The 27,972-nt window shown below is 42.6% G+C and overlaps 1 protein-coding gene across 2 annotated transcripts; it reads left to right on the forward strand.

Annotated features, from left to right (window-relative positions):
• The first annotated feature begins 4 nt into the window (after positions 1-4).
• sntb1 (syntrophin, basic 1) lies at positions 5-27,770 on the forward strand. 2 transcript variants are annotated; one of them, XM_037453890.2, is made up of 8 exons: positions 5-743; positions 9,006-9,261; positions 14,796-14,913; positions 15,045-15,134; positions 16,160-16,296; positions 17,179-17,375; positions 24,218-24,447; positions 26,489-27,770. In XM_037453890.2, the coding sequence occupies exons 1-8, from the start codon at positions 197-199 to the stop codon at positions 26,579-26,581; spliced, it is 1,668 nt and encodes a 555-aa protein (XP_037309787.1). In that variant the 5' UTR covers positions 5-196; the 3' UTR covers positions 26,582-27,770. The 2 variants fall into 2 exon arrangements, with proteins under 2 accessions (XP_037309787.1, XP_037309788.1); XM_037453891.2 differs by having other exon boundaries at positions 15,048-15,134.
• Positions 27,771-27,972: the final 202 nt, after the last annotated feature.

Consider the following 27,972-nt stretch of genomic DNA (forward strand, 5'->3'; position numbering starts at 1 on the left):
CGGATAGAATCTACGGCGGGCGGAGCGGGGAGCAGCTTGCGCCAAAGGGCTCGGGCTGGTCGGTCGGGACGCATGACGAGTCCCTCTGAAAACTTCAGAGGGGGGGCAAAGTCCAGCCGAACTGCGAGGGGGAGTTAATGTGTGAGAGGGTATCCGGGAACAAAATCACGTGTATGCTTAAAGAAATGCTCCGAAGATGGCGGTGGTAATAACGACGGGAGTTTCAGGTGTCTCCGGAGTACAAAAAAGTGGATTTCTTGATGTTTTGGTGCGGGAACATTGGCACAAAGTTTTGGTCAACTTAAACGAGGAAGCGCTCACGTTAAGCTGCGAGGAGGGCTGCGATCCAGACGACGCGGACGACAGCGTCACCTCCAACGGTCTCACCAACGGGTCTTACCTTGGCAACAATAACGCCAACTCCAACAACGGCCCCCAAGCCGCGCGCACTGCGTTCACGGACCTCCCGGAGCGAGTGCCAGAGGCCATCGCCAACCGAAAGCGCTGCGTTAAGGTGACCAAGCAAGAGATCGGGGGACTCGGCGTCAGCATCAAAGGTGGGAAGGAGAATAAAATGCCCATCCTCATCAGCAAGATATTCAAGGGACTCGCGGCGGACCAGACCCAGGCTCTGTACGTCGGAGACGCCATTCTGTCCGTGAACAGTGTGAACCTGCGGGACGCGACCCACGACGAGGCTGTGCAGGCGCTGAAACGGGCCGGGAAAGAGGTGACACTGGAAGGTAGGTAGGAATAATGCGTCCCTGACCCAACTCACTTTATGAACCAACAAGATCGGGCGCATTAGGCCTCAAAGTGTTTCTATCGATCCATCTATCGACCTTGTCGTGCATTGGGCCCCATCATTTAGGGACATTCTGTAGAAAAGGCTGTGTGTCTCATCCCTTGTGTGTTATTTTATGCCTAGCATCCAGTAGGTTGTTGGTCCACCGCACAAAAAGCATTGCAAGTTGTCTGTCCAGTTGATTGCATTCCCTTGGCGCTGCAGGTACAAATCACTGAGTGATTATAGGAAAGCAGCAGGGTTCTGAGTGCTGAAGCCTGGGATTGAAAACCTCTGCTGTAATATGTGATCTACATTCAAATTGAAGAGTTGAGTTACTGGATATAGCAAGAGCAAAGAAAGTTTTTTATCCATATCTCATTTCATCAAACTGGTTTTCCAGTTCAAAATCTGTCTCTGCTAACAGTCTCCCAGGCCAAAAAAACGTAAGTTAAACTTTTCTTTGCAGCCCTCCACCTATTTGTGTAGCGTTGGGGGTGTCTCTACTCAGAACACGACGTTGGTCGTCTGTCGCCAGACAGACAAATAACCCCTGTTATTCGCTGTCAATTTATATTTTTATCGTCTGGTAAAGATCACAATATTGTACCCTCCCCCCCTACAAAAGTGTAAATTCATATACATACAAAAACAAGGAAGACCATCTAGTTAGGGGAAACGGTTGTATTCAAACAGAAAAATATATCCCAATCAAAACACAAGGTACAGCTCTACAAAAGAATCACAGTATTTTAACACTGGAGATCACAGGGACTGTCTTTTTTAGTAAAGTCTCTGGGTAGGCGTCCGGGTAGAGAGAATGTTCAGGTCCAGTAGCGTGTGTGTGTGTGTGTGTGTGTGCTTAGCTTAGCTTGGGGGAGTCAGGAGGAGTTCAGCCTGGCTTCTCAGTCCTGATCGACCACGGCTCTGTAGCCCACCATGGTCCAGGGCAGTCCACAAGTTCTCCAGCCGGTTCCCTTCCTCGGTCCGTGTCAAGTAGGATCTTTTTGTAGAGTCCTATTAGGACCCTCGAGGTCCAGCAACCAGCAGTCTTCCAAGGTTTCTGTGCTTTCTTCTCTCACTCCTCTTCACATGCGGCCTCTGTCATTTACCTTTTCCACCAGGTGTCTTCAATCTGTTCCTGGCCCTACCTTCTTTATTTGTTAGGTCAGGTAGGAGAAACAAATCGGCAGCTTTGGTCTGCTACATTACGGAGCGCAACTTTGCAGGCGGTCCTAGGTTTATTCCCACTGCTTTCCCAGCCCTTTTGAGAAAAATGAACGGTTGACCAGTCCGAACGTGCCGAACATGTCCGAAAGTGCCACAAGAGATTATGATGGCCCCGTCCACACACACACACACACACACACACAGGTGTGTGGAGGTACACTTCAACCTCGTTTACATGAGCAGTGCATCTGAGTGTGTTGTGTTGTTGTTTTTAGACAAAGGTTCAAATGAAAATGAGGCTGAGGGGCAGGTGGATTCCACTCTTGAGGACAAACATGATTTTACCCCCTTATCTCACACACACACACTATTATGCTCACACACAAGTTTGCAACCACAGAAACACACACACATTCACAACGGAGCATGTTGCACACAAGTGGCGAGTATTTTATTCCTGTTTCTGTTAGCACTCTTAGACCCGAGACCGTACGAACAAAGTGTCTCTCGCTCTCCCTCTCTTGCACATTTTCTCGCTTGCTCACACACACACACACACACACACACACACACACACACACACACACACACTCCCTTTTTTTCCACATGTATACACACACTCACGCACATACCTGTGAGCACGGTGACGGTACTTCCCAAGGGGACACAGGAGCTATATTGTAGAGGAGAAATCAGGTCCCAGCTGAAAACTTAAGAAGATAAGAGAAGGAGAGAAGGAATGGAGCAGGCATTAAAGACCGGGGAAAGAGAGAGCTGGGGGGGGGGGGGGGGGGGGCGGTCGGGGCTGAAATGTGAATTTAATGACAAAAGTGCTGCGAGGGAGAGAGATGGAACAGAAGGAGGGCTAACGAGGGAGGCTAAGAGGCTCATTTTAAAGACGACACTGAGGGTTAATTTAAGAGAGAACGAAATTCTCCTCACTGCAATTTAAGAGAGATAATCTGCAATTATCAAAGCCGTGAAACATAAAAAGAAGCGTTTTTGAGGGGTTCAGATATCTCTTAGGGTGTGAAACGCATCGCCCAACATGTTAACTTTCATTTAAAATGAGAAACAAAAAGTAAAAAATCTGTCATCTATTCCCTTTTTTATTCCGAGTATAAGTCAACCTCTGTCTAAGATATGAAAGACTAAGAGTGTGTTACACGAGAAAGGAAATTGGGAGGAAACATTGGATTCGTTCTTAAGAGAGATGGTACACGTCTCATGGGAGATGAGTGTGTGTCTTTGTAGACACAGATAAACATGTACGGATTTTGTTCAGTGTGCATGCAAGAGACTTTTTAACTGTAGTGCTACTCCAAGCCATCTTGGAAACTCATTAGGAAGATGGAAAACAAATTCTGCTAGAATAGGCAGTGACCACTCAGTGCGGCCTCTCTGAAGCCTTGAATAGTGGCCATGTCACACCATTGGTAGGTGATTGTGTGGCAAATAGGCCTTTTTTCACAGAAGACATTGTGACCTGTCACGATTGAAAAAGCAGTGGTGTAGGTAATGAAAATAAAAATGGCTGGAATTCATCTCAGAACGGTTCAAAATAAATGAGATACTTTTATGATGTTACAATTAGAAGCGGGTGCATACATCTTTTCCAAACTGAAAAGTATCATTTATTGGCCTTTTTCACAGCAGACATTTTTACTTGTCAGAAAAGGCGCAGATGATTTGAACTTTGATTTGGAGATTTGGACTTCTCTCTCTCAAAAAGGCGCTGTTCAGCCAGCAGATTCACTTGCCAAGGTAATCGGTGAGATGCTGTGGGTGGCAACATCACGACCCCTTTACCTTCTGGTGGTAAACGGCTTCATAAGTCCCTGGTGGAGGTATGAGAGCGCTTTACAAGGGTCAGACAAGAGGCGCTCATACGAGGATCGCTACTCTTAAATGTTCACAGCTGTCTTCCTGTTTACCTCGTTTTATTTTTCTTCCACCGTTTTTAATTTTTTCAATTGTTGTTTTACGCATTGATTATTCAAAGTCCAACCATGTAGGAGTTAAGTTTGTTTTCCACTTGGCACAAAGAGCAATTTGATTAAACTACAAACGAGTAGTTTGAGATGAGAATTTCCTTTAGAGGATTGTTCAGCTCAATTCACTTGTGTATATAATTAAAACTGGATCATCTCGCATTATAAAAGATATTTCAATATTTCGATTACAAAGTGTTTTAGTGCCAGAAAGATTAGCCCACACAAGGAGATTTCCCACAATTTATTACGGAACATTTATGTTATGCCAATTGTTCCTGGGTGATTAGTTGTCTAGTCAAATGGAACAAACACTTTCCATGGTTGACTTACTAGAGTCTAAATAGATTTGTTTCCAACTTAAAAAAAGATAAACCATGTAAAAGAGGTAATTTGCACAAGGTGGCTATGCTAAAATAGCTATAGCATATAACAAGCATAACCATAAAAAAAATCATAAGTTATCAACATAGGAAATAAACCTGCAAGGTTAACATTTTTTAATCAATTGGTTGCATTGCTGCTGTTTTGGTTTATGGAGGCTAATTAAAAAGACACAACCCTCCAGAATTATGAGTATTCATCTACATGTGCAGGAATCCAGAGGTACGGTTGCTAAGCTACTGTGTGACAATTTTAAGTTCCTCATTACAAGAAAATATATCGGGAATTTTTCAGTGCAGGCACACCGCCTCGACTCTTAGTCTTATTTGTAAACATCAAGATAACTCCATAGAGCGTGAAACATAAATGCAAAATAAATGAGGAAGTAAAAAGTCAGAAACCAATAAAGAACACCTTGCACAATTTAGCAGACACAACATGAGTCAGTATCCTGTAAACTCCTTACACGCTGTAGCTGTCATCTCCTCACATCTGGAGGGGTTGTTCTGTGAGTGTGTTTATGTGTGCTGCTGTCAGCAGTGTGAGTAGCAACTTGTCTACATGCATGTGTGTAATCTAGTTTTGTCATCAGCGCCTGATGTCTTGTCTGGTCTGATGCTCCAGTCGATATAGTTGGTTGAGTGTGCAAAATATGCAGGTATAGCTGCCTGTTTATGTCATGAGACAAACTCTCATCTCCTCTGTTGTCTCTGGAATCCGACTCAGAGCAGGCGATGGTGATGATGATAACAACCCCGCATTAACGTTGGGACAACGACGATAGATGGAATCATTCAGTCCTCCTGTGAACGTTTGTGCAGCCAAAACAAAAGCTGAGTCCTTTTCCCTCCCGTAGTAAGCAGGCTGTTTCTGTTGCCAATATTTTGCTTGTTTTTGTTCCGGCTTTCTCGCTATTGTCGTCATAGAAGTAACCTCCAGCGTGGCTTAATACTTGACTTAAATTGAGAGTTTGAAAGACATTTAAGATTGTGACCAAAAACGACCCATAATAAGGACTTGATATTGAGCTTTTACAGACTTCTGTTGAATCGTCATCACATGAAGACCAGGCAGCAGCCTGCTGTTCCCACCCCCATATGTTCACACTTTCTGTGGTTGTGGTTGTGAGTAACCACAATGTTTGCACTTGTGTTGCCAACTACAGAAACCATGTAACCTGTAATATACAGCTTTATTGTTTGAAGCTGTTGATAAATATAATGTACAGTGAAATCTCACTTTTAAATAGTTTTTATTGTTGTTGCATTAGGCATGTAGTTGCCACTGCGCATTTTGCTTCCGGTGAGCCAACGTTTATAGGAAATTCCTTGATAGAGTGGTTTAAAGGTTAAATATAGATGACGCACTTAACGCTTTTGAGGCCTGACGTCTTTTGAGACATGGAACGTAGCGCATGAGTCCTTCGAGATCAAATGCAGTAAATAAGCATAAAGTGAGCCCGTACGGCACATAACACAAGTTTACTGTGATTTAACAGATATTTATTCATACTATATTCTCATTAAATAGTAAGATTATTGTTATATAGTAGATGGAGATGTCACACATAATGCGTCCTTTCTTTCTACTGTATTCGTATCTGCTTCACTTTTTGTAAATGGGCTCTCGATCACCACCGTTGCTTCTCTCAACTGTCTGTGTACAGAATTCACTGTTCTTCTGTCACTCAAATTTCCACATTCCCATAATAAATGCCATACTTAGGATAGTTAGTTCCTTCCAGAATGAAGGTCAATAGTATGATCAACTTTTCATACACACGACTTGGGATTTGGGACTTTAATCTACTTTAGTTCCAAAATAATGTGCCATCTCATAATCTCTCAACCCATCAGCTATCAGTCTAATGACACATGGTCCTCAGGGGGCCTGTATTTCCGGGGTTTTGGCGTAGCCAGCAGAGATCTGGGCCGATCCTTCCTTGTGTGCTGCTTATTGTTTACAGCCCCTTTCGTAAATTGAGATGCAAGTTTGGAGTCTGGAGTTCAGCGACAACGTGTAGAACTAGATTGTTTCACTTTACTTCAAGTACCTAGTTTTCAAGGTAATTTAAACCAGAAGAGGCATTTGAGAATACATTTTGACCGATGTGTTCCTCCAAATTGTTACAGTTTGATTTCAAGTTCAGAGTTCAATGTCAGTTACTAATTCTGCCTTTCAAAATGGTGCACTCCAACTCTGTTACTGTTCATTGCTCAGTTCAACTCTTAAAGATATGGGTCCAAATTTTAGGGAAAGTCTTGCTGGTGGATTTGTAAAGGCCTTTTGTGCCACTGTGGTCTCCAGCTACCTGCTGCCGACAAGGAGAAGGAGCCTTTTATCCTCTACTCCACTTCTTTGCCACGTGCGGTTCTCCCTGCAGCTCCTACCAGTGTTGAACCGACTTACTCTCCCACGGGCTTAATGAGAGGAGGGTTCTTTGTCCTTTGGCAAAGTTTCTCAAATGAAAAAGAAAAAAATGAAGCATATGGAATAAAGTCCAATGACTTGGGACCCCATTCAATACTGTTAAGGAACATTAAATGGAAAAAAACACAGTGAGGCTGGCATAATAATTAAACCTGTGTGTGTGTGTGTTTAAGGGAATGGGGTTGAGTGCGGTTATAGAATTAAGTGAATGACATTTAAATATCATAAGTGGAAGTGGCTTTTTTTTAATGGAGGATTGGGCAGCTGGTCTCGTAAAGCATCGCCATTTCACACATCTGCATCACGACTCCTGAAACAGCCAGCTATTGTTTCCAAATGAAGTGGAGAGTAGGAGTCATACTGCAAAAGATATTCTCATGTGTGTGTATGTTCCTGCTCTCACTTTGACTAAAGCACAAGCCAGGAGAATGGAAACTAAAATCAGACGTTTGGATTTTCTTATCTTGCGACTGAGGTTGTTGTGCTGAGTTGGCTGTGTTGGTGCTGATATGAAATAGAAACACATCCCAGGGGAGTGCACACACATTCAAACACTTCCAGTGTAAAGATCACATGGACTCCACCCCATTTGTTTTCCCCTCCCCTGGAAACGGTTACAGCTCTATTCCTGGCCTCGGGATGCTGGCCCATGAGTTCATGTATCTTTACTCCAGACTGCCGTTGTAAATGTTAAGACTAATCACCCACTTAACATTATGTCTGCTTTAAAGGTGAATTAGATTTGTTTTAATTAAGTCAGCTCAGAAAGTGGACTGTAAATGACCAGACTGTAAGGTTGTGTCATAATTAATTATTTTTCCAAACATTAATGATCACTATACAAATCTCAATTAAGCTCAATCAACATTTAGGCACAAGGTCGCTCACTTGACTACAGTTTGCCACTGTCACAAAATGACAGAGACTGAGTCTAATTAAATGCCTAGAAGTGACTGTGTGTGTAAGTCATTTCCAAAGCCCAGCAGACGCACAAAGACAATGAGGCATTTGCGTTAGTATGTGTATCTTTGATCTATTACCTACATTTTAAAAATGTAAATGTTAAATTTGTGACATCGTCGCACAGTCTCCTCTGATTCATGTGTCAGCCTGTCGTCTCTCCTCCACAGGTCGGCAGTTAGTCTTGTTACACCGTCTCACAGGGTCCACAGTGCTTCTTACAAAAATAGTTCACTTTGCTGGATTACAAATGCCACCAGCCATATGCCAATTATAAGCGGCACGTACAGTACGACGTGCCAATTAAACATCCAGGGCATGTCAAGAACATTCAGGGCAAAGAAAGCGTAGTTGGCACCAATTTTATATCTGAGTATTTCTTTTCTCCACTGAAACATGTGTCCTGTCTTCTTTTTTCTTCTCCCCTTCTCAAAAACCTGAAAAACTCTAAAAAGTTAAAAACGTTTTTTAAAGTTTTACTGTTCCATTAGGCTCTATGTTTAAGGTTTCTTCTATTTGGTGCATACATCGTTACTGACCTATCAGGGAGTATTGGCGGCTTTGGAGGGACAGCAGGTGTGAATCATAAGTTCAGTTAACGGCGTGAATACATAACACCTGAGTCTGCTTTGGCTATCAGAAATTCAACATTTGCTGTTTCATTTCAAATTGACAGCAGAGAGGGCCAACTGTGTCAGCTCATTTGGAGGTAATTTTTTGTCCAACTGAGCTTGCCGCTGTCTGTGCAACAAGGAAGAACCAGTCTTATTTGCATGGTAGAATAACAAGTTTCACACCAATTTATTTTCATATTCAAAATATGGATCTAGATCTACTTTGAAGAAATTCCACCCTTTCATGCAAAACCTGAACAAGCCATGGAACAGTTCCATTATAGACAACAGTTCCTAGACATTTTCTTAGTTATAGCATAATTTATGCACAATATATTGCCAAAAGTTTTCTTTCTATCTGATTCCCTGTGACATTCTTTAAAACTTGTTCCGCAATTAAATGTTATGTCTTCTATCTAAACCTTGGTATCCCCAAGTGACTTCAGGGTCAAGTAAAGCAGCATTATGTAGAATTTTGAACTTCTTTGGGGTAATTTGTGTCATACAGGTGTAGTGCCTGGGAAAACTTGCTCTTTACCTTTTGAGATGAATTCCCCAGTTTGATCTCCACAGCATTTAAATCTCAAAATGTTCTACTTCAGTTTCCTAGTTAAACCGTCTGTAACATATCTCACAGTTTACTGGAATCATCTCTCTTCCTTTCCTGCCCAGTGAAGTACATGCGTGAGGCCACGCCATACGTCAAAAAAGGCTCCCCAGTGTCAGAGATCGGCTGGGAAACCCCACCTCCGGAGTCTCCTCGCCTCGGCAGCCCGACCATCTTCTCCTCTTCCTCCTCCTTCTGCCCATCTGACTCTCCCAGCTCTCCTTCCATGCCCTCTCTGTCCCTCCAGGGGGACAGGAGGTGCATACCACTCAAGATGTGTTGTGTAACTCGAGCCATGACCACACCAGACCCTGAGAACAGGTAAGTGAAACACACACACAAACACACACCATCGAAAATGCCTGCATCCTCATTCTTGTGCTGAAGGCAGTTCTCTGTAGTTACTGCCATTTTATGCATCTTTTTAAAATATGATCCGTCTGCTCCTCTTGGGCTTTAGATACACTAACTAGTGACTAATAGTTAGTTAATCAGTTCACACAGTTCAGCAATCCAGCTCAGGTGTCTTCATGGCAACCAACGTGCTGTATCCTTGGTGTATCCGTTAATATATAATTCCCACAGCTACTATGACAAGGATGTGCTCCACACAGAGGCTTTGCTTCAATGTTGTCACTCGCAAATGCTCCAAAGTTCAACTTTCACACCCCCAAAAGATGATTACCTTAATGAACCGAAGGTTATTCAGTCCTTCTGCTCCCCTTTGCTTAACAGTTTGACAGAAAAAGAATAGGCGCCTTCATGAAGGGATTATCCAATACTCTAGTCTCGGCTTTCTGTCTTCTTCAAAACAGACATTTGTAGCAGAACTTTGATATTTCGGTGTGTCAGCCGGGGGGGGGGGGGGGGGGGTTGTTCTGGTAGGCGGTGTCGTTAGTTAATTGGTTAGTTATATGACAAAGGCCCAATCAAACAGCATGTGCGCTTTTTGTCTCTCCCTCCATTTGTCTCTTCTAACCATGTTTTTCTGCTGCTTGTCTTTTTGTTTGTTGTGCCACTCTCTCATCACTCTTTCCTACTTGTTTCGTTTTTTCTGTGCTTTCTACCTTTCTTTATTGTCACAATCTCGCTCCGACTGCCTCCGTTATCTGTAATCAATTCTGCCCTTCTATCTCCTTCCACTTCCAGGTATTGTCTCTCTTGATTTATTTGCTTTTTTCTGGCTTGACAGCGCTCATTGTTTCTCCATCGAACCAAAACCCTCTGTGGCTTTAAAAATATAACATGGTTAAACCTCACTGAACTTCAAAGCCTCAGACAATTGAGGCATCATTAAGGTCAAGTCCTAGCAGTGAGCAGTGACTTTCCTCTGTCTGTATAGACGTTGTTAGGCACCTCAACGCTGCGACTGGAACATGTCAAATCAATAAAAAGAAAATCCCCCTAAATTAAACAAAAAATGAGAGCACCTTCTACTGATGGTTCTCTGTTGGCTGGCCACTGTATATAATAAGATGTGTATTTAAGGAAATGTAGTTGTCATGTACACACTGGGACTGTGTCTCTTCCTCAGAGATTTGTATCCATGAGCCTTTTTCTGTGGCAGCATAAGCACTATAGTGACTCTTGGAGTTTGAGATTCCTGATCAAAATGTGCTGTTTATGTAATGAGCCTGTACAAATAGTAGATGGAATGGATGAGCAGGTCCAGCTGCTGCTGCTCGTAGCTGGGTCTCTTCTATTCCAACCTTTTATGATAATAAAATAAGTGAAAATCCTCAAAATGTCAAACTACTTGTTGTGAGCTCGATTTGGTCAGGTAGCGAAGGAGGACCCACCATCCAGTGACAATTTCTGCTCAACTTGTACATATCTCGGTTTAAGTATTAAACTTTTAAGAGCACACTAGAGTTGAACATTGACTGTTGGTCATGAGTCAGACTTTATTGGTCAGCCAGGATTTGGGGTCAATGACTCTTAGTGACAAGTTGAGTTTTTGCCGTCCACAGATAACGGTGTTTTGTAAAAGCTTGACAAATTTACTTTGACCAGCTTGTTTTTTTGCATGAAGGTACTTTCTTATTCTAACATCCAGGGTAAATTCCCCCTTGATTCACAAGTAAATGTTTAAATGTGGGGGGAAACAAGGATGAATATGGTTTCTTTTTTTCATAAAATCCACGTTTAAACTGAAAAGTTTAATGTGGTATTCAATCAGATAAAGATTGCATGGCAATATTGAATCCTATTCTGTTTTTCATATTGTGGGTTCAGGGATAAAATAGTTTAAAAGGCTTTGTATTAAGTGACAGAGAAGTCTGGGTTATCTTTATTTTATACGAGACTGCATTGAGGGTTTCGCTCTTCATTTCAGCAGATGCTGTTTAAACTGTGTATAAGCTTGGACAGACAAGAGGGAAGGATATGGTGTAACTTTCGGGAGGGGCTTTGAAATTCGGGAGTCTCCTGGAAATATCGGAGGGTTGACATGTCTGGTCATCGCAGCCCTGGACCATCAGGAGCACAAACTCGTTTTGCCGACCGCAGAAGAGTGGGATAAACTGCAGTCTGGGAAATCAGTCTGTAACTTCAAATAACATTGATTGATTATTTTCTGGAATGAATTAAACCAAGTCAAATATCAATAACATGTATTTATGTAAAAAATAATAATGATAATTATTGTGTGTCCTGTTATTTATCTTTGGTATGCATTTCAGAAAGAAAAAATGGTTAGGATTCAGGTGTAATTGCAAATAGTGATCAATCCTGATTAATCCACTGAAAATTCTGATTAATTTGATTAAAATTTTTAATCATTTGACAGCCCTAAATAAAACAAATTACTTATTCACTGTGGATTAATATGTTATGTGACTCTTTTTTTCATTTCATTAATAATTTGTGTTATTACTGAGACAACATACTAGAAAACCCTTCAGTGTTAATGCAAGAGACTAATATTCAAAAGAATGGCCGTATAAAGTGAGGAAATAACTTCTGGCAGACCCAACACAGTTCCTCACAGCTCACATCCGTTCTACTGATCTCTTAAGCTTTCTCTAGTATCATTGGTTTAAAGCCAAATTCATATTCCATATATTACTTTATAATTTACCTCAACATCCTGCACTTCAAGCAGCCAAGAGTAAGTTCACCTGTTGGCCCTGTCCATGCAGCATTTATCCACATCGTATCAGGTCATTTGCAGGCTTTAATAGCAGCTTAAGCGAAGGAAGGCACATGCAAGATCTGTAAAGGGAAACTATGTAGGCGATTCAAAAACATCTAAATGAAACTGAGACATTCTGAATCAGAGCTGCAGGACCGACTGAAGAGCAGCATTCGAGCAATGAGTGTATAAATGTCAAAGAACAAGGCTGCAGATTCCTTTAAACCACAGAAATACTCACCGGCCACTTTATTAGGTACCCCATGCTAGTAACGGGTTGGACCCCCTTTTGCCTTCAGAACTGCCTCAATTCTTCGTGGCATAGATTCAACAAGGTGCTGGAAGCATTCCTCAGGGAGTTTGGTCCATATTGACATGATGGCATCACACAGTTGCCGCAGATTTGTCGGCTGCACATCCATGATGCGAATCTCCCGTTCCACCACATCCCAAAGATGCTCTATTGGATTGAGATCTGGTGATTGTGGAGGCCATTTGAGTACAGCGAACTCATTGTCATGTTCAAGAAACCAGTCTGAGATGATTCCAGCTTTATGACATGCCGCATTATCCTGCTGAAAGTAGCCATCAGAAGTTGGGTACATTGTGGTTATAAAGGGATGGACATGGTCAGCAACAATACTCAGGTAGGCTGTGGCGTTGCAACGATGCTCAATTGGTACCAAGGGGCCCAAAGAGTGCCAAGAAAATATTCCCCACACCATGACACCACCACCACCAGCCTGAACCGTTGATACAAGGCAGGATGGATCCATGCTTTCATGTTGTAGACGCCAAATTCTGACCCTACCATCCGAATGTCGCAGCAGAAATCGAGACTCATCAGACCAGGCAACGTTTTTCCAATCTTCTATTGTCCAATTTCGATGAGCTTGTGTAAATTGTAGCCTCAGTTTCCTGTTCTTAGCTGAAAGGAGTGGCACCCGGTGTGGTCTTCTGCTGCTGTAGCCCATCTGCCTCAAAGTTCGACGTACTGTGCGTTCAGAGATGCTCTTATGCCCACCTTGGTTGTAACGGGTGGTTATTTGAGTCACTGTTGCCCTTCTATCAGCTCGAACCAGTCAGGCCATTCTCCTCTGACCTCTGGCATCAACAAGGCATTTCCGCCCACAGAACTGCCGCTCACTGGATGTTTTTTCTTTTTCGGACCATTCTCTGTAAACCCTAGAGATGGTTGTGCGTGAAAATCCCAGTAGATTAGCAGTTTCTGAAATACTCAGACCAGCCCTTCTGGCACCAACAATCATGCCACGTTCAAAGTCACTCAAATCACCTTTCTTCCCCATACTGATGCTCGGTTTGAACTGCAGGAGATTGTCTTGACAATGTCTACATGGCTAAATGCACTGAGTTGCCGCCATGTGATTGGCTGCTTAGAAATTAAGTGTTAACGAGCAGTTGGACAGGTGTACCTAATAACCCAAGGTTACTACGAACTAAGCACTTAAAACATAAAACTGGTGGGAGGATATTTTGAAAAAATCGGACAACCACACAATTCTAATGATTTTAGAACCTCAGAGATGTAAAAGTAGGAACCTACAGTACTGAGCTTGAATACATATTTGCTATATATTTTGCCCTGTGTGAACAACTATCCTTTGGTCAAGTGAGACATTGATCTTCATTCAGTCAGGACCTATATAAATCCAAACACTCAAGTCCATCTACGGGTCATCTGATCTATCTGCTGTCCTTCAAGTGATTCCCCATGTTAATTAATTTAGTCATGCATGAAACAGATGGGTAATTCAGCCCCAAAGCCACCCCACATCTTGGCCAGAAATTGGCATTAAATAAACACCATCTTTAAAGAACTTCCTCTTTTGATTGCACATCTGGCCCTGGAGTCTCTCCACTTCCTCCCCCCAGTCCTTAATCAACTTGCCTTCTACAGGCAGCGTTTCTAGTTTTAACACCTACAGCTGATCTGGGTGGTCTCTCCCGCTTCTCTGAGATTTAATGGATGAGCAGATTCATCACATTTTCTGGGACTTTTTCCGGGTCCACGGTGTGTACTGTTATGAACAAGAAAAGCTGCAAAGAAAGCATGTTTGCAGAGATGGCACCACACTGGTTTTTAAGTAGTTTTCTATTTTAAACCACAGGTAGCACCTGGACAGTGGAGTGCTGTGTGAATGGAGACGTTAGATAGATTCAGACTAGGTGGTAAACTCCAAATCCCAGCATGAGGCCGGCAACGGAGAGTTGTTTACCATGCTTGGTCCTCCTTTGCTTAAGAGAGATGAACACTATCTGTATTTATACAGGCTGCAATGTTGTTCCACAAGATGGAGAAGCATCTTAGTTTTTCTGGAGGCCCGAAATACTCCCATATGATTCAAGGAGATTAGCTATGGAAATTCAGACAGCACTGTCATATGGCCCACAGAGGAAGCATGAGCAATGCCTGTTTTATAATTTAAATTGACTTGAATACACTCAAATTTCAATGCACTTCATTCCATTGTTGTGAGTGCCCATTTTCAAATGGATGAGACAAACAAGCATCCATTGAAGCTGCAGCCTAAATGGATTGCATTTGGTTTCTAAAATTAAGATCAAGTCCAATCGGGTCTGCCGGATAAGATATAATGAAAGGGAATTTATTCATCAGGGGATGTGAATAAAAGACTTAGAACCCGTTGAACGATCACAGAAAGGTTAGATCTGTTGAAACTTTTCTTATCTTCACCCCCAGACAACTGGAGCTGCACTCCCCAGACGCCAGGCACACCGTGGTGCTGAGGTGCCCGGACCAGCCGTCTGCCCTATCCTGGTTCTCTGCCATGCATTCTGTCACATCCAAACTGGCAAAGGTCTGTATTCGATTTCATTTTACCAGTAGTTTCTAACGAGATAGTTCAAAATTCCATACTGTGGCTGCGATGTGGCTCCTCAGAGCTGCTTTGAATTTATTGTGCCCTGAATCATCATCATCCCACCCCAGCAGGCACTATCAGAGGTCATCCACAGCACAACCAGGACGGATGTAGCTGGCAGCAAAGAGATACGGCACCTGGGATGGCTGGCAGGGAAGGTAGCCCATTCTTCTAGATGTACACATTTTAACGGAGTCAATTTTCTCTTATTACCTTTTTGTGACTATATGTGGGTGTCTGTACTTCTATCTTTGAGAGGACCAGTTTGCATTTTACCTCTCAAAAGGATGGACGCTTTTTTGAAAATTTAGAAATTAGAAATATCTGTGTTTGCATTTATATTTTTTCCATTAATGTTGACACATGTGCAGATCTCTTTGAAATTCATAAGCAGATAGAGCTTCACTCTCTCACACAAAGGCACCATTACCAATGCAGACATATCCACACCAAAACGCACAGAAACACATATGCATCGATAATTTATTCCTCATGAATTTGCCGATAGTTGATCCTTCAAATGCTTCACAACAATACTGTTACTTAGCAACATTTTCATTTTGTTAAAAAGCTGAGCCATGACCCTTTAAATCTCACAATATGGTTGGCTGAGGCAGAACATGAAAGAGCAGTTTAGGATTCCATGGCTGGGCTGCAGATAAGCGCTCATAATGAGAATAGTCATGGAACATTGTGAAATGAAACACGGGGCTGTGTGTGCACGCTCTAAGTGAAGAGATTAACAGTGTGTTCTGAAGGGTAAAGCAGTACGTTTTAGGAGGGATTGGTAGGCGTGGGGGCAGAGCAAAGACAAGAGAGCACCTGCAGCCACCTTTTTTATTTATAGCTAATTCTCCAAACAACCATTGATATTAAGAATGAAATACCTGCTTTTATCATTCAGTATTTGTCACAAATTTAAGAGGACATTGGAACAACTGCCAATATTTATTTTTTACATAAATGAAACATTTGCTGCTGCAAATTCGATAATCATTTTAAGGTTATTACCTTAGTTAGTACCTTAGTAATAAGTGCACAGCAATTAATGCACTTAACAAAATATTGTAATACTCCAGATAATTCAGCCTTTTTGTTTAAATGTTATTCAACTAAATACAATAAATCCCCAAAAGAGATGATGGATACAATCTTTCCTGTCTCCTGGTTTATTGTGCTGCAGACAGAGAGTGAGAAGCAATGCTGGAAGCCGCTGCTGGTGGTGGTGACAGAGAAAGACCTACTGCTGTATGAGAGTCTACCACGAGGCAAGGAAGCATGGCAGAGCCCTGCACACCAGTATCCACTTTTAGCAACCCGGTATGTCCACCCCAAATTTCTGCAGATATTATTTTATTCCACCTTGTGCTGTTTACCAATTGAATTATTGCAAATAATCTTAACGCGCTAACCTACAATGTTAATTATTAAGCACAACAAGAGTGAGTCTACAGCCATGCAAGCGTTAATCGCCCACAGTGAAGCTAGCATGCAAACTGGAGCTCTGGAAAGTTATTTTAACGTTATTTTAACTTCTACAAAAGCCTGGACGCAGAGAAAACAAATATGAGAGCAGTAGCATGGAAAACGGCAAAATGGCACGTGGCAATGAATTTAACCAAATTATCACAAATTAAACTAGAATCACAGCCCTCGGTTGTCCTCTCTCACTCCCTGTTGCATTCCAACAAGCTTCACCTGACCTTCGCTGCCAGACGTTGCACAACTCACATACACGTGTTGAGAGTTAAAATCAATGTCAAACCTGTTCAGTTTCAAAGTCCAACAGCACTGTTTAGCTTTACGCATGCTAACATCAGCCTACGACTAGTCCCCAAAGTTCCAGTAGTAACTAAATCAAGTCATTCTGTCACATTTTGACACATATCGTACTTTACGTTATTTGTAAAAGACGCGATGCTCTGGGTGGGATAATAATATTATTACTCAATGCTGCCACTCTGTGACCAGAGTCCGCAATATCATGTGACTGTGGCGGCCCACTTACAATCTTCTCACCACTTAACCCAGTCTTAAAGAATGTTTCACTAAACAATACATCAATATCATTGAAACTAATTTGAGAGCTGTATTCTATCTAAATCGAAAATAACATCTGATCAGATTCACCACAAGGTTCCATAAGAATGAAAATGCCTTCTTCCTTCATTATACAACATGATAGTTTATGTGTTCCTCCAGTTTGGTCCACTCAGGCCCTGACCGGGGGTCGCCACACTCCGGCACAGAGCTTTTCTTTGCCACTCGGACTGGCACAAGACTCGGCATCGAGACTCATCTGTTCCGGGCGGAGACCTCCAAGGATCTGTCCCTGTGGACCAGACAACTAGTCAACGGATGTCACGCGTCAGCTGAGATGATCAAAGAAGTCACGACAAGTGAGTACCGATATGCAAGACGTGAAAATTTAGTTTGAGGCAACTTAAAGTAAGAAAGTAATCGATAAATTAGATTTAGAGACGGAAGTGGAACACAGGTCGCTGTGCTGGATCTTCCGACGTGTTCAGGCACGCTGCAACAAAACGTATCCAGAGAGTCTCAGCTGCCGGAGGGCTTCAGAGCCTGAAATACACTCCGTAAATCCAGTGCATGAAGAAAAATGTAAACACAGACTAAAAGTTCACCCATACAGTGGGAGGGCTTTTGATTTTTGTGACAGCCATATGGAAGATGTGGACAAAGCATTTGCTATTTATAGCAAAGAATGCTGTGTGCACTATTCGGCATTTGGCTTGGGCCAACCAGGAAAATCCAAAAAAATACACATCCCCCTCCCCCTCCCCTCTCTTTGCCTCCCCTCCTTTCAAAGCACAAAATGTCCTGGGAACTCCACTTCTCCCCTGGGTCCCCCTCCACTCTGAGTTTATGAACGCTATGCCAAATGAAGTTTCACTTCAGACTCATTTATGAAACGGCTTGTTTCCAGCAGCAAATGATACAAGACCTCAACACCCCGTCATTGTTAAAATTGTCTTCACCCACTGATGCAGGTATCGCGCCATGATTCACACCGCACTGCTTGCTTGCCTGCGAAGCTCAATTCAAATTCCTTAGTTTAAAAAATAATCGCATTTTGCGTTTCGTTAAAATGGACATCTTATCCAATCCTATAACAAAGAGCTGTCTAGACTAAAAGAAGCTGTCAGTATTGACGTGCTGTAGCTTAAATTAACAGATACAGAACAATACATGGATGATTTCGCCTAGGATGACATGGCTCTTCCCAGGAGTGTGTTTTGGGTTTTACACTGTTTGATTAACATCTTCCCTATTCACCTCAGCGCGTCGCATACTCTGACCGCATGTTGTTCTCTGCCAACCTTCCACCTGAGCAGATGTCTAATCAGCTGGATAAATAGAAATTAACTGATTTACTGCCGGTACAATTGGGTGAAAATATTTATTGGCTGAAATGTAGAAGGGCAATACCGATTTAGGATGCGGGTTGGAGACCTAGGCCAAAAGACAAAAAAAAACTTTAAATCTGTATTGTTCTCCATTGAATTTCTATCTGAAATGGATCCCATAACTTTTCTGGAACAGATTGATGTTACCGCCAAGCCCTCTCTTTCTTGTTACGCAAGAAAAGTAATTTACACATCCCCAAGAAGCAGTGTGATGATACATACAAAGTGCATTGGCTCATTTTTCAGCAGTTGCCACCTGAGGAGTCATCGCGCTGACCTTATCAGCTTTTCAACTGTTACATTCTGATAAATCATTGTGATGGTTTATCCACCGTCAAGGCTGGATAGATTAACTCTCCATCACTTGATGAGCAGAGCGACTTTAAAGAAGAAATTAATTTGTCCGGCTCCAAGGTGACTTTTAAGACTTTTCAGAGGTTATATGGCTATTTTGAGAAATTAGCAGGGTAAGGCACTGCCTATTATGTAGTCCCACGGTTCTTCTGTTGCTGGTCTTCACTGTCTGAGTCTTAATCAACCCACGAGGAATCAACAATGACAATCCTGTGCAGAGCATCGTAATCTATCAGAAAGTTTGTCCAGTTGTCAATACTTGAAGTACACCCTTAATATAAAGGCCCTTAATTTAAGGACATGCAAATGCATGTCCGTAAATCTTTTTAAAAGGTTTGCATTTTGAAAACTCCAATTAGCTTTCCTACAGAGAATAAAATGAGAGGATAGGTGTCACTTTTACCTCTGCACATGAACATGAAGCTATAACCAGCTTTGTTCCCTCTCAGGGAACTCGTGCTGCATAAAAACGCTGTGGGAACGCCTCTGCGTGACCGCGTCATGAAGCATGTGTGAAATCTAACCAATGGCAAGCTGGTGCGTCATAGGCGGGGGACGCCGGGACCAGGGCGCTATAAAGGGACCCGAAGGGCAGGACCATTCATCTCTGTGCCTTCATCTAGTGCAGTAGTGAAGTTTTTCCACCTAGTAATGGCTGAGCGGTTTGTCCAGTGTGTCCCCCCTTGCACCCGTTTTATTACGGGAAGTGACTCGCACGCCTTGTGTGTTGTCTGCCTAGGCGTGGAGCACGCTCAGCTAGCCCCTTGAGGGGCAATCTCGTCTTTCCCGTCGAGCTCTCTTCACTGAGGAGCGGCTTGATGAGGCGTGCTCCCCGCGGCTCCGGTCCAGCTTGTGCCGAGGCAGAGCGCCGGATGTCTTCATGGGGATCACCAATGGATCTCGCGGAGGATTCCGGGACGGATGAGGCCTTTTCCCGGCCCTTCACCGCGGGATCCAGACGCTCGGCGTCGGAGGCACGCTCCGCGGCTTCCTCCACCCCGGACAAGACGCAACTCTCACGTTCTTCCGGCTCCGAGGAGCTGGACGTGGTGAGCGTAGAGGCAGCGGAGGCTGACGCCGAGGCGACTCATTCCCCCGCTGCCGCCGAAGGAAAAGAAAAGAAGAAGAACTGCTGGAGGTCCTCACCGAGCCGCTGACAGGTTCCATATCAGCTGGCCGGCGGGTAAACAACAGCCTGCTGCTTCCGGTAAGCTGCATGAACGGTTTCTGCCTTCCCGTAGAGTACCTCCGCGCCGGTGCTTGCCTTTCTTCCCGGACGTCCACGCTGAGGTGTCGGCAGGCCCTGACGCCTTAAGGAGTCAGGGCCCGGAGAGTATCCCCACCGGAGGGGCTAGGGCGTCACCCTCGATTTCGCAGGGCACTACCCACTTTGGTAGACCCCCAGCAGGCGCGGATATCGGAGCGAGAAGTACAGACCATGCTGCGGATGGGAGCCTCGGAACGAGTTCTCCCTTCAGACAGACAGAGAGTCTGGCTACTACAGCCGCTACTTCACCGTTCCAAAGGAGGATGGGGGTTTGCGTCCGAAAGGGAGAAGAGATACTAGATCTCCACCGCTGTTGCGGAGTTGAGCTTCAAGATGCTCACTCTCAAACAGATCGCGGCACAGATCAGGTCCGAGGACTGGTTTGTCACGGTAGATCTCCAGGACGCTTATTTTCCATCCTCCCACGACAGGAAGTTCCTGAGGTTCGCTTTTGGGGACAAAGCTTACCAATATTGGGCTCTTCGTTCGGCCTAGCCCTTACCACCTTGGCCTTAACGCTACACCTGGAGCACAAGTGCTGGTCTAAGTGTGCGTCAACTTCGCACCACGGTCACTTGCTCATATGGTGAGTGGGTATTGGGTTCCCACAGCGTTTTTACGCAGCTCGAGTTCCCTGAGAGGGAACGTCTCTCGGTTACATATGTAACCTTCGTTCGATTCGATTCGGCCTTTCAGAGATGAATGGTCCTGCCCTTCAGGTCCCTTTATAGCGCCCTGGTCCCGGCGTCCCCCGCCTATGACGTACCAGCTCGCCATTGGTTAGATTTCACACATGCTTCATGCAGAGGTGTTCCCACAGCGTTTTTACGCAGCGCCTCGTTCCCTTCAGGGAACGAAGGTCACATACGTAACTGAGAGACTTATCTTAGCACCTTTCCTTGTCTCTCAATAAAGACTGTAAACAGAGAAACTGCTGGCCTGGCTCCATCCAAAAGTAACTAAATCTGCCTTCCTAAAGCTCCTTAACTATGTGCACCGAACTCTTTGTGTCTGTGTTATCATTTACTGCCCCTCTTCTCCAGTCACAAGAAAGGCTTTTGTTTCAGCCTGAATGTGTGTGTGGGTGGGAAACCCTGCTTGCCTCGAGGATCAAGGCTCTCAGGTTAGAGAGTAGAGTTTCAGGTCTAATTTCCACTCCTGAACACACCGACACACTAGAGACCAGGCACTCTTTGCCCCATTTAAAACCGTTGTACCATTCAGATTATTTATTCACCATTAGAATAATGTTACACATTATGACACTAATTTTTCATCATGAATGGGATATCTTCAGGGTTCTGGAGGTATTACGGTTTATTAGTCTGTGCTTATTTGTGTGTGTGCCTCATTTTTCTATTTGAATCACAGTATCTTTATCAACAGTGCTTTCTGAGGTTGTAATTAAGGCACCTTTGTTGTTCACTGTGTTCCTTCACCTCACCTGATCAGTCAACATTGCTGCTGTGGTATTACTATCTATAAATATGAAGAATATTCTATATCACAATAGAAAGATTTTCCACTCCACTTTCAAGTAAAGCTGTTCCAATGTATATAAACTATTGGATAAAGTGCACCCATTATATGAAGGCCCTTAATCCCCTACTTACTTATCAGATAGACTAAAATTAAATCAAAACTCTAGCACACTCTCTAAGTGACAGTAGTGGTGGCAGAGTAAGATGTGTTTGCATTAAATTAAAAGTCATCAGTGTATACACCTGTGCAGTCTAATGCAATTCGATTCAGCAGCCCTTTAATGAATTGTACCTTGCAGAGTTTTGAATGTTACGTTTATGTAGACATTTTTGGAGATGTGAAAATACAAAAAGTGCTTGTAAATACATCTTTTTAGAGAGCGTTTTGCCTTCCATTAAACAGTTTTAGAGACCGAGAATAGAATTTGGGAAAGAGAAAGCGGTATGACATGCCACAGAGGTCACAACTCTGGAATGAAACGTGTTACTTTGCAGTAATATAGCATGCGCTGTAAACTCTGCAAAATCAAAGCACTACAATATGGTTATCATTGAAATTGTAGTTTCTTGAATATTGTATTGAACTACATTATATTGAGCAGCGATTCTAGTTTTTTGGCCTCTGTTTTTATCTAAATGAAACCCATTTATATTAGAAAACGGCTCTCAATAGTATGACGTCCCAAAGAAATCACCACCAACTATAATCTCAATCCTGAGCATCCATTTTAATGAACACATCTTTGACCGTGTGATACAAACTGAGCATTATGGGCAATAAAAATTTGTACTTGATTTTACTATATTGTAACTAATAAAGTGCCCTCTAAGTGTAATGGCTGCACTGCATGAATATGATTGGACATTACTAGTCAGCTTCATAAGCCGCTGATTGCTTCAGTGCTCTGCCACAACCATGAGTTGACCAAATTAATATATCTGCAGTTTTATTTCATCATTGCACCTATAGTTTGTTATCTGACTCTATACCAGGGGTCTTGTATTGTATTTTAAACTCTCATAGAGTGGAAATGACTCCTATGACCAGGTAATGTGTCTGCATTTGTGCAGAACCTATCGAGATGCCAACTAAAACAAAAAACCTGAATTTAGCAAAAAATCTTAAGGCTTGGTTCCATCATTCTGCATTATAACCCAAACTGCTACTCTGTGCAGGATAAATTAAGCTCACAATACTGTTTCATACCTTTCATAGTCTGGTGTGTGTGTTACCGTGTACATATTTGCCAACCTTGGTTTCATAATCCCCTTTAGCTAAAGAGACAGGGTGGGGGGGGGGAACTTGACTGACAACTTGGTTAAGTAATCACAGGATCCGACAAGTGGACAAAAGAGGCTGACACAAGCCACAGAGAGTGCACATATATATATGTGACACACATGCAAAGCCATTCTATTACCAACAGTGAGAAACGAGACCCACTCATATGTGCATCTCCATGTCTCATCCACACCGCGGAGAGATCACCAGCTTAGAGGCATTTCACACACTCACTGTCACATATTTACACAAGTGCAAACACATACACACTTCTCTGCACTTGGAACACGTTCTCTCTCACACATACACACACACATCCTGCACAGGCTGTCAGCAAACAATGGAAAGATATCAACTCCGCCCGCCTCTTTGTCACACAAACGGCACCTGATAGATTGGGGGAGGGAGGGGGGGGGGTGTGCTAAATGCAGCTAGATCACACTGTGTGGAGACGTGACAGGATTGTCTTTGAAGCAGAGAAAAGTGATACTTAAATTGTGAGAGTAAATTTACATAGACGCTTTCAGCCGGACACATGCTGCGAAGAAGGAAAGACGGTGAGGAGAAATGTTGTGCATCAGCAAGTAGGTCGTAACACGTAAAGAAGAGACTAGTCTATCACGTAAATTTTGGTAAACCTGAGTCCGGCTTTGACAACTTGACAAAGCTCTCCAATATATTTTAATACAAAAGGCCTAAATCTACACCCAGATACCAGATCAGCTAGCTAAACGAAAAAGATAAAGTAAATGCCTTCTGAACTGTAACAGCAAGGGAAATGTAGCTAAAAACCATCACAATAACAGTAACTGTTGTTCTTTTAAGCATTTTCAATGGAAAAAGTGAGACAGTATTAATGATAGTAGTAATAATAGGGCTGTCGATATTCACCATGTATGCATCATGATGCATCATATGTTTCAAAATGCATGCTGCATGCTTTTGAGCAAACTTTAATTTAAAATGGAATAAAACAAGTAATTGACTTTGTTTTTCCTGAGAAGAGCTGAATGTCACTTGAATTAGCTGAAAACGAGAATGTATTGATGTCATTCATCTTTTCTTTTATATGAATAGTCAATTAACATCTTGTACTAAAATCCAACTGAGTAACATACTAACACATTAATCATGCTGAATTTCCCTGCCAATACAAACCAACACTAAACACAAGTCATTACCCAATAAAACTTGTGGAGAGTGTTTTCCAATGAAATATGAACTCTGCAATATCAATTTAAACATATATTGCTACCACCTTTTGCCTCTCATAGTAATGAATCCTTCTACTAAGGGATTCAAATTCTGACTTTTATTTCTGTAATCCAAACATTATTGATACAAGGAAAATGAGATGATTTATTTTCTGTGAACATCTTGTTAGCTAACCATAAAACGTTAAACATATTGTATCTATTTAATATTCCAGGTTGTCTATACCAGAGCCAGGAGTGCCGGCTGGTGATTCACTACGAGCAGGGATTCTCCGTGCTGGCTGACCCCAAACTGGGAGAAGGTGAAAATAGGGAGGAGGGAGGGGCTCACACACCCACCAGGCCTCAGGTGCTCCTGTCCTACCCCTACGAACAACTAAAGATGTCCTCGGATGATGGCGTTCGCATGCTCTTCCTCGACTTTGGAGGCGAGGAAGGGGAGATTGTGAGTGTTTCTGTTTTTAAAGCGTTGTGTTTCGACAGACACTGTGTGCAAAATGTGGTCCAATAGGAACTCCTTTGTTGACGTTCTACTGAAACTCCATTTAGTCTTATGTATAAATAGTCAGACTGGTGATGTGAAATGGTGTGAAGTAAAGGGGGGGGGGGGGGGAACCAGCAGAGATTAGGCTGATTGTTCAGTCTCTTCAAAAGGCCAGAATGTAAGTTTGTGGTTTGAATTTATTTGAACCCACGTTGCGCCAATCCTAAACCTAAAATAGACCATCGCTTTGTTTCAAACATTCACGGCCTATTGTGTAAAATCTTATCTTAGGCAGTTTAATTGTCATGTTTGTCCCTTTAGCATGGCTTGCCAGTTTTATCCATTATACTTTTGAAACAAGTGCATCAGCTTAATTTAGTGACGGAGCAAATAGGATTCAACGGGTCAGAAATTTCTATTTGAACACATTGTTACAGATGGATAATTAAATATTTTGCCACATGCAAACTCTTTGTATCAGAATGGCAGCCATGTCAATTTCAGTGAAATGCGTGGGTGGGCTCCTTTTTCTGAACCCACCAAATTAACTCTTAAACGGCTGGTCGCAGCTAAAAATGATCTTCAATATCCAGCAGACTTTGATACCTAGGTTGCTACTCTGGGGGGGGTTGAAGGAGGCCTTCTGAAAAATGAAGCTAAATAACAACAGCAACGAGTAGACGAGACCGGTTGAGTGAAAGTGGTGCAGCTGAGAGTTGATTGCAGCACTTCAACGTAAAATAAAGAAGCTCACACATATGTGGGTCTTTTCCTTGTAAAAATAGCCTCCCCGCCACCAACTGTTAGAGTTTTAATCTGTTTACATCACTTGACAGCTCCCTATGTTGTGATTCAGTAGCCACCTTCAAAGTTATTGATGTGTGTGTACCTTAAAGTACACATGCATCACTACTCAATATATTTATTACTTCTGTTTTTCGGTTGTTAACTTCCTGGATGTTATTTGACAATGCCAATATAATTATTATTAATGTTTGTGTCAGGAGGATGAGCTCTTGGAAGATTTATGCTAGAATGTAAAGTCACTTAAAGTTTTCGGGATTAAACAATGTGAAATTGATTAGATTTCAATGTGCCAAACAACATTCCACATACAGCGCCGTATAAAACTTCTGTCAGATGCACTCATGTTTCACGGCTCAGATACTGCTGGAAGGAAAATAAGCAAAGAAATTGGAGCTTTGATTCAAAAACCCTCCGTTGGCAACATTAGATGAACAGATTTTGGTGTCTGTTGCATTTCTAAATCCCGACACAGTCTTACACAAGGCTTATAAAAAACCAAACAAGGCATTTACGGATGTGGCTCGCAGCTCATTTGCTCAACATTTGAAGGTAGAATCAGCCATTATTTTTTCCTTTTTCGTCACTTTTGGCAGGGCCTATTTATATCAAACTTTATTTATAGATGTTTTTGTTGGCGAAACCTACAACTTTTTAGTTTGAATCAACATTTTTAACCACATGTTAACTATGACTGTGAGCTGGGCCTCCACTACATTTCCACCACCAAATTGTTCCTAAGAAACTATGCTAAAACGCCGCATTGCTGTGGTCCAGTGATGATGATGATGGTCTACTCATATTTCATTCCTTGAGATGCTGAATGGCATTGCCATTTAAATGTTCAGTGTTGAATATGAATACCGAAGCACTAGTCTAAGTGTGAATTTATAGGTGAAAGCTCCTGTTAGGCCTGAGGACCAGGATGCGATTCATTGCAGTGCCGTTAATTCAGGCTGTGAACAAAGCTTTGTTGGCAGTGATGTGGCATCTGTGAGCGGTGCTCAATTCCAGTCTGTATGATACTTGCCTTTAGGGGACTGTTGCCTGTGTAGATAGTTCTGAATATACTTCTATGTGCTTTACAAACCCCTCCCCTCCCCCCAACATATTTTAATTGTGTTCTCTCCCCTTTAGTGATATTTGCATTAGTCTGTTTTTGTTTTTAAACTCTGTTCTTTTTTCCATCTTCTTCCAGCAACTGGACCTCCACTCTTGTCCAAAGCCGATTGTCTTCATCCTCCACTCCTTCCTCTCTGCTAAGATCTACCGTCTGGGTCTGGTGGCCTGAGCGCTCTAAAGGGACATTTTGGGGGGTTTTTTTAGAAAAAGAAACCCACCTTGTTTCTCCAGCCCGCCTGCAGCAGTAGTACACCGCGTCAAACTCCGGTCGAGTACTGAAGCGGAGTTGAATGTAGCCTCTTTCTGGACCTCCAACTCAAAGTTAATGAAACACTGGAGAACCCAATCCAGGTAGGACTTGCTTTGAGTGACTGTTTTTGGGGGGATAAGCCCTCCCTTGAAGAACCACAGAAGAAACCATGGACTGGAGGGAGCGGGATTGTGTATACAGACGGATGGACACAGCATCACTGTCACGTCCAGGATTAGGAGGATTGGACACTATTGAGATGAATTCCCTTTTAATTCAATCAAAATGTTATAGCGAATGGCCTTCCATTTACCAAATATATAATTTATTCACCATTAGCTCTAAAAGGACACTCATTTCACTCTGTCATTTTTCTTCACCAAACACTTGGAAAAAACGTCAGGCATTTGTCTTTGTTAGCGTCCACTGATTGGTCTTGTTAGCGATGTCATCATTAATCATTTAAACTGGTTGGGACGAACGCCTGCACAGTCCAACAATGTCACAACTGAATCAAATTCAAAATATACCCGCATTCTTATAAAGACATATAGATGCATGTAATTTGCCCCCAAATAGTTTCATAACCAAACGATAAGATAATGTGCTGAATACTCTGGTAAATGTATGTTTGTTCTTTTTAGGAAAATAAGCCTTTTCACTTTCTCGCCAAGAGTTTGATGAGCTGCAGCCAGTTTCTTCTTGAATGGCGGGGTTGAAAACCACTCGCTATAAGCTAGCTCGTTAATCAGAACGCTTTAGAGGTGCTAGAGGGTGGATTTTGTTACTTCCCCTTTGGACACTGTTTGTTTCCTGTAAGATAAGATCTCAAGCTCCTGCTTATGGCCTTACAGTATATTTAATTGACAGATATGAGAGAGATATTTATCTACTGATCTATTTCCCAAAACTATTCCTCAAAGGGGCTGCAGTCTTAATCCTTTCTCATTTATTTCATAGTGGATTGAGATTAATTATATCTGATCAATCAAGTGGAATCGTTAAAATCTAAGGGAACAGATCTTCTTTGCCATGAGTACTTATAATACTCATTTCGTAGCCTGAAACTTAATCAAAAGATGCTACGATATTCACATCAAGTATTATTTGTTTTTAATTATAGCCGTAGAAACATGATAGGAGTCTTCAGTCCTTTTTAGATTCTGGAGCAGCACGTACAGGATGTTTGGCAGCAGATTGAAATCTATACACTGCACATCGCCGGCTGCTGGGTCTTTCCTAGTGCCTTGAGATGATGAAGACGAAGACATTTCTATTTGAAAGGAAAGTAAGATTAAGGTCAACGGATG

The sequence above is a fragment of the Pungitius pungitius genome, chromosome 11 (genome assembly GCF_949316345.1).
Source record: "Pungitius pungitius chromosome 11, fPunPun2.1, whole genome shotgun sequence".
NCBI lineage: Eukaryota > Metazoa > Chordata > Actinopteri > Perciformes > Gasterosteidae > Pungitius > Pungitius pungitius.

Bases quoted from the DNA above. Each gene is read 5' to 3' on its own strand.
- sntb1 (XM_037453890.2), top strand. From the start codon at position 197: ATGGCGGTGGTAATAACGACGGGAGTTTCAGGTGTCTCCGGAGTACAA. The intron at 9,262-14,795 runs GTAAGTGAAACA...CTTCACCCCCAG, and splicing joins ACACCAGACCCTGAGAACAG to ACAACTGGAGCTGCACTCCC. The intron at 15,135-16,159 runs GTAGCCCATTCT...ATTGTGCTGCAG, and splicing joins TGGGATGGCTGGCAGGGAAG to ACAGAGAGTGAGAAGCAATG.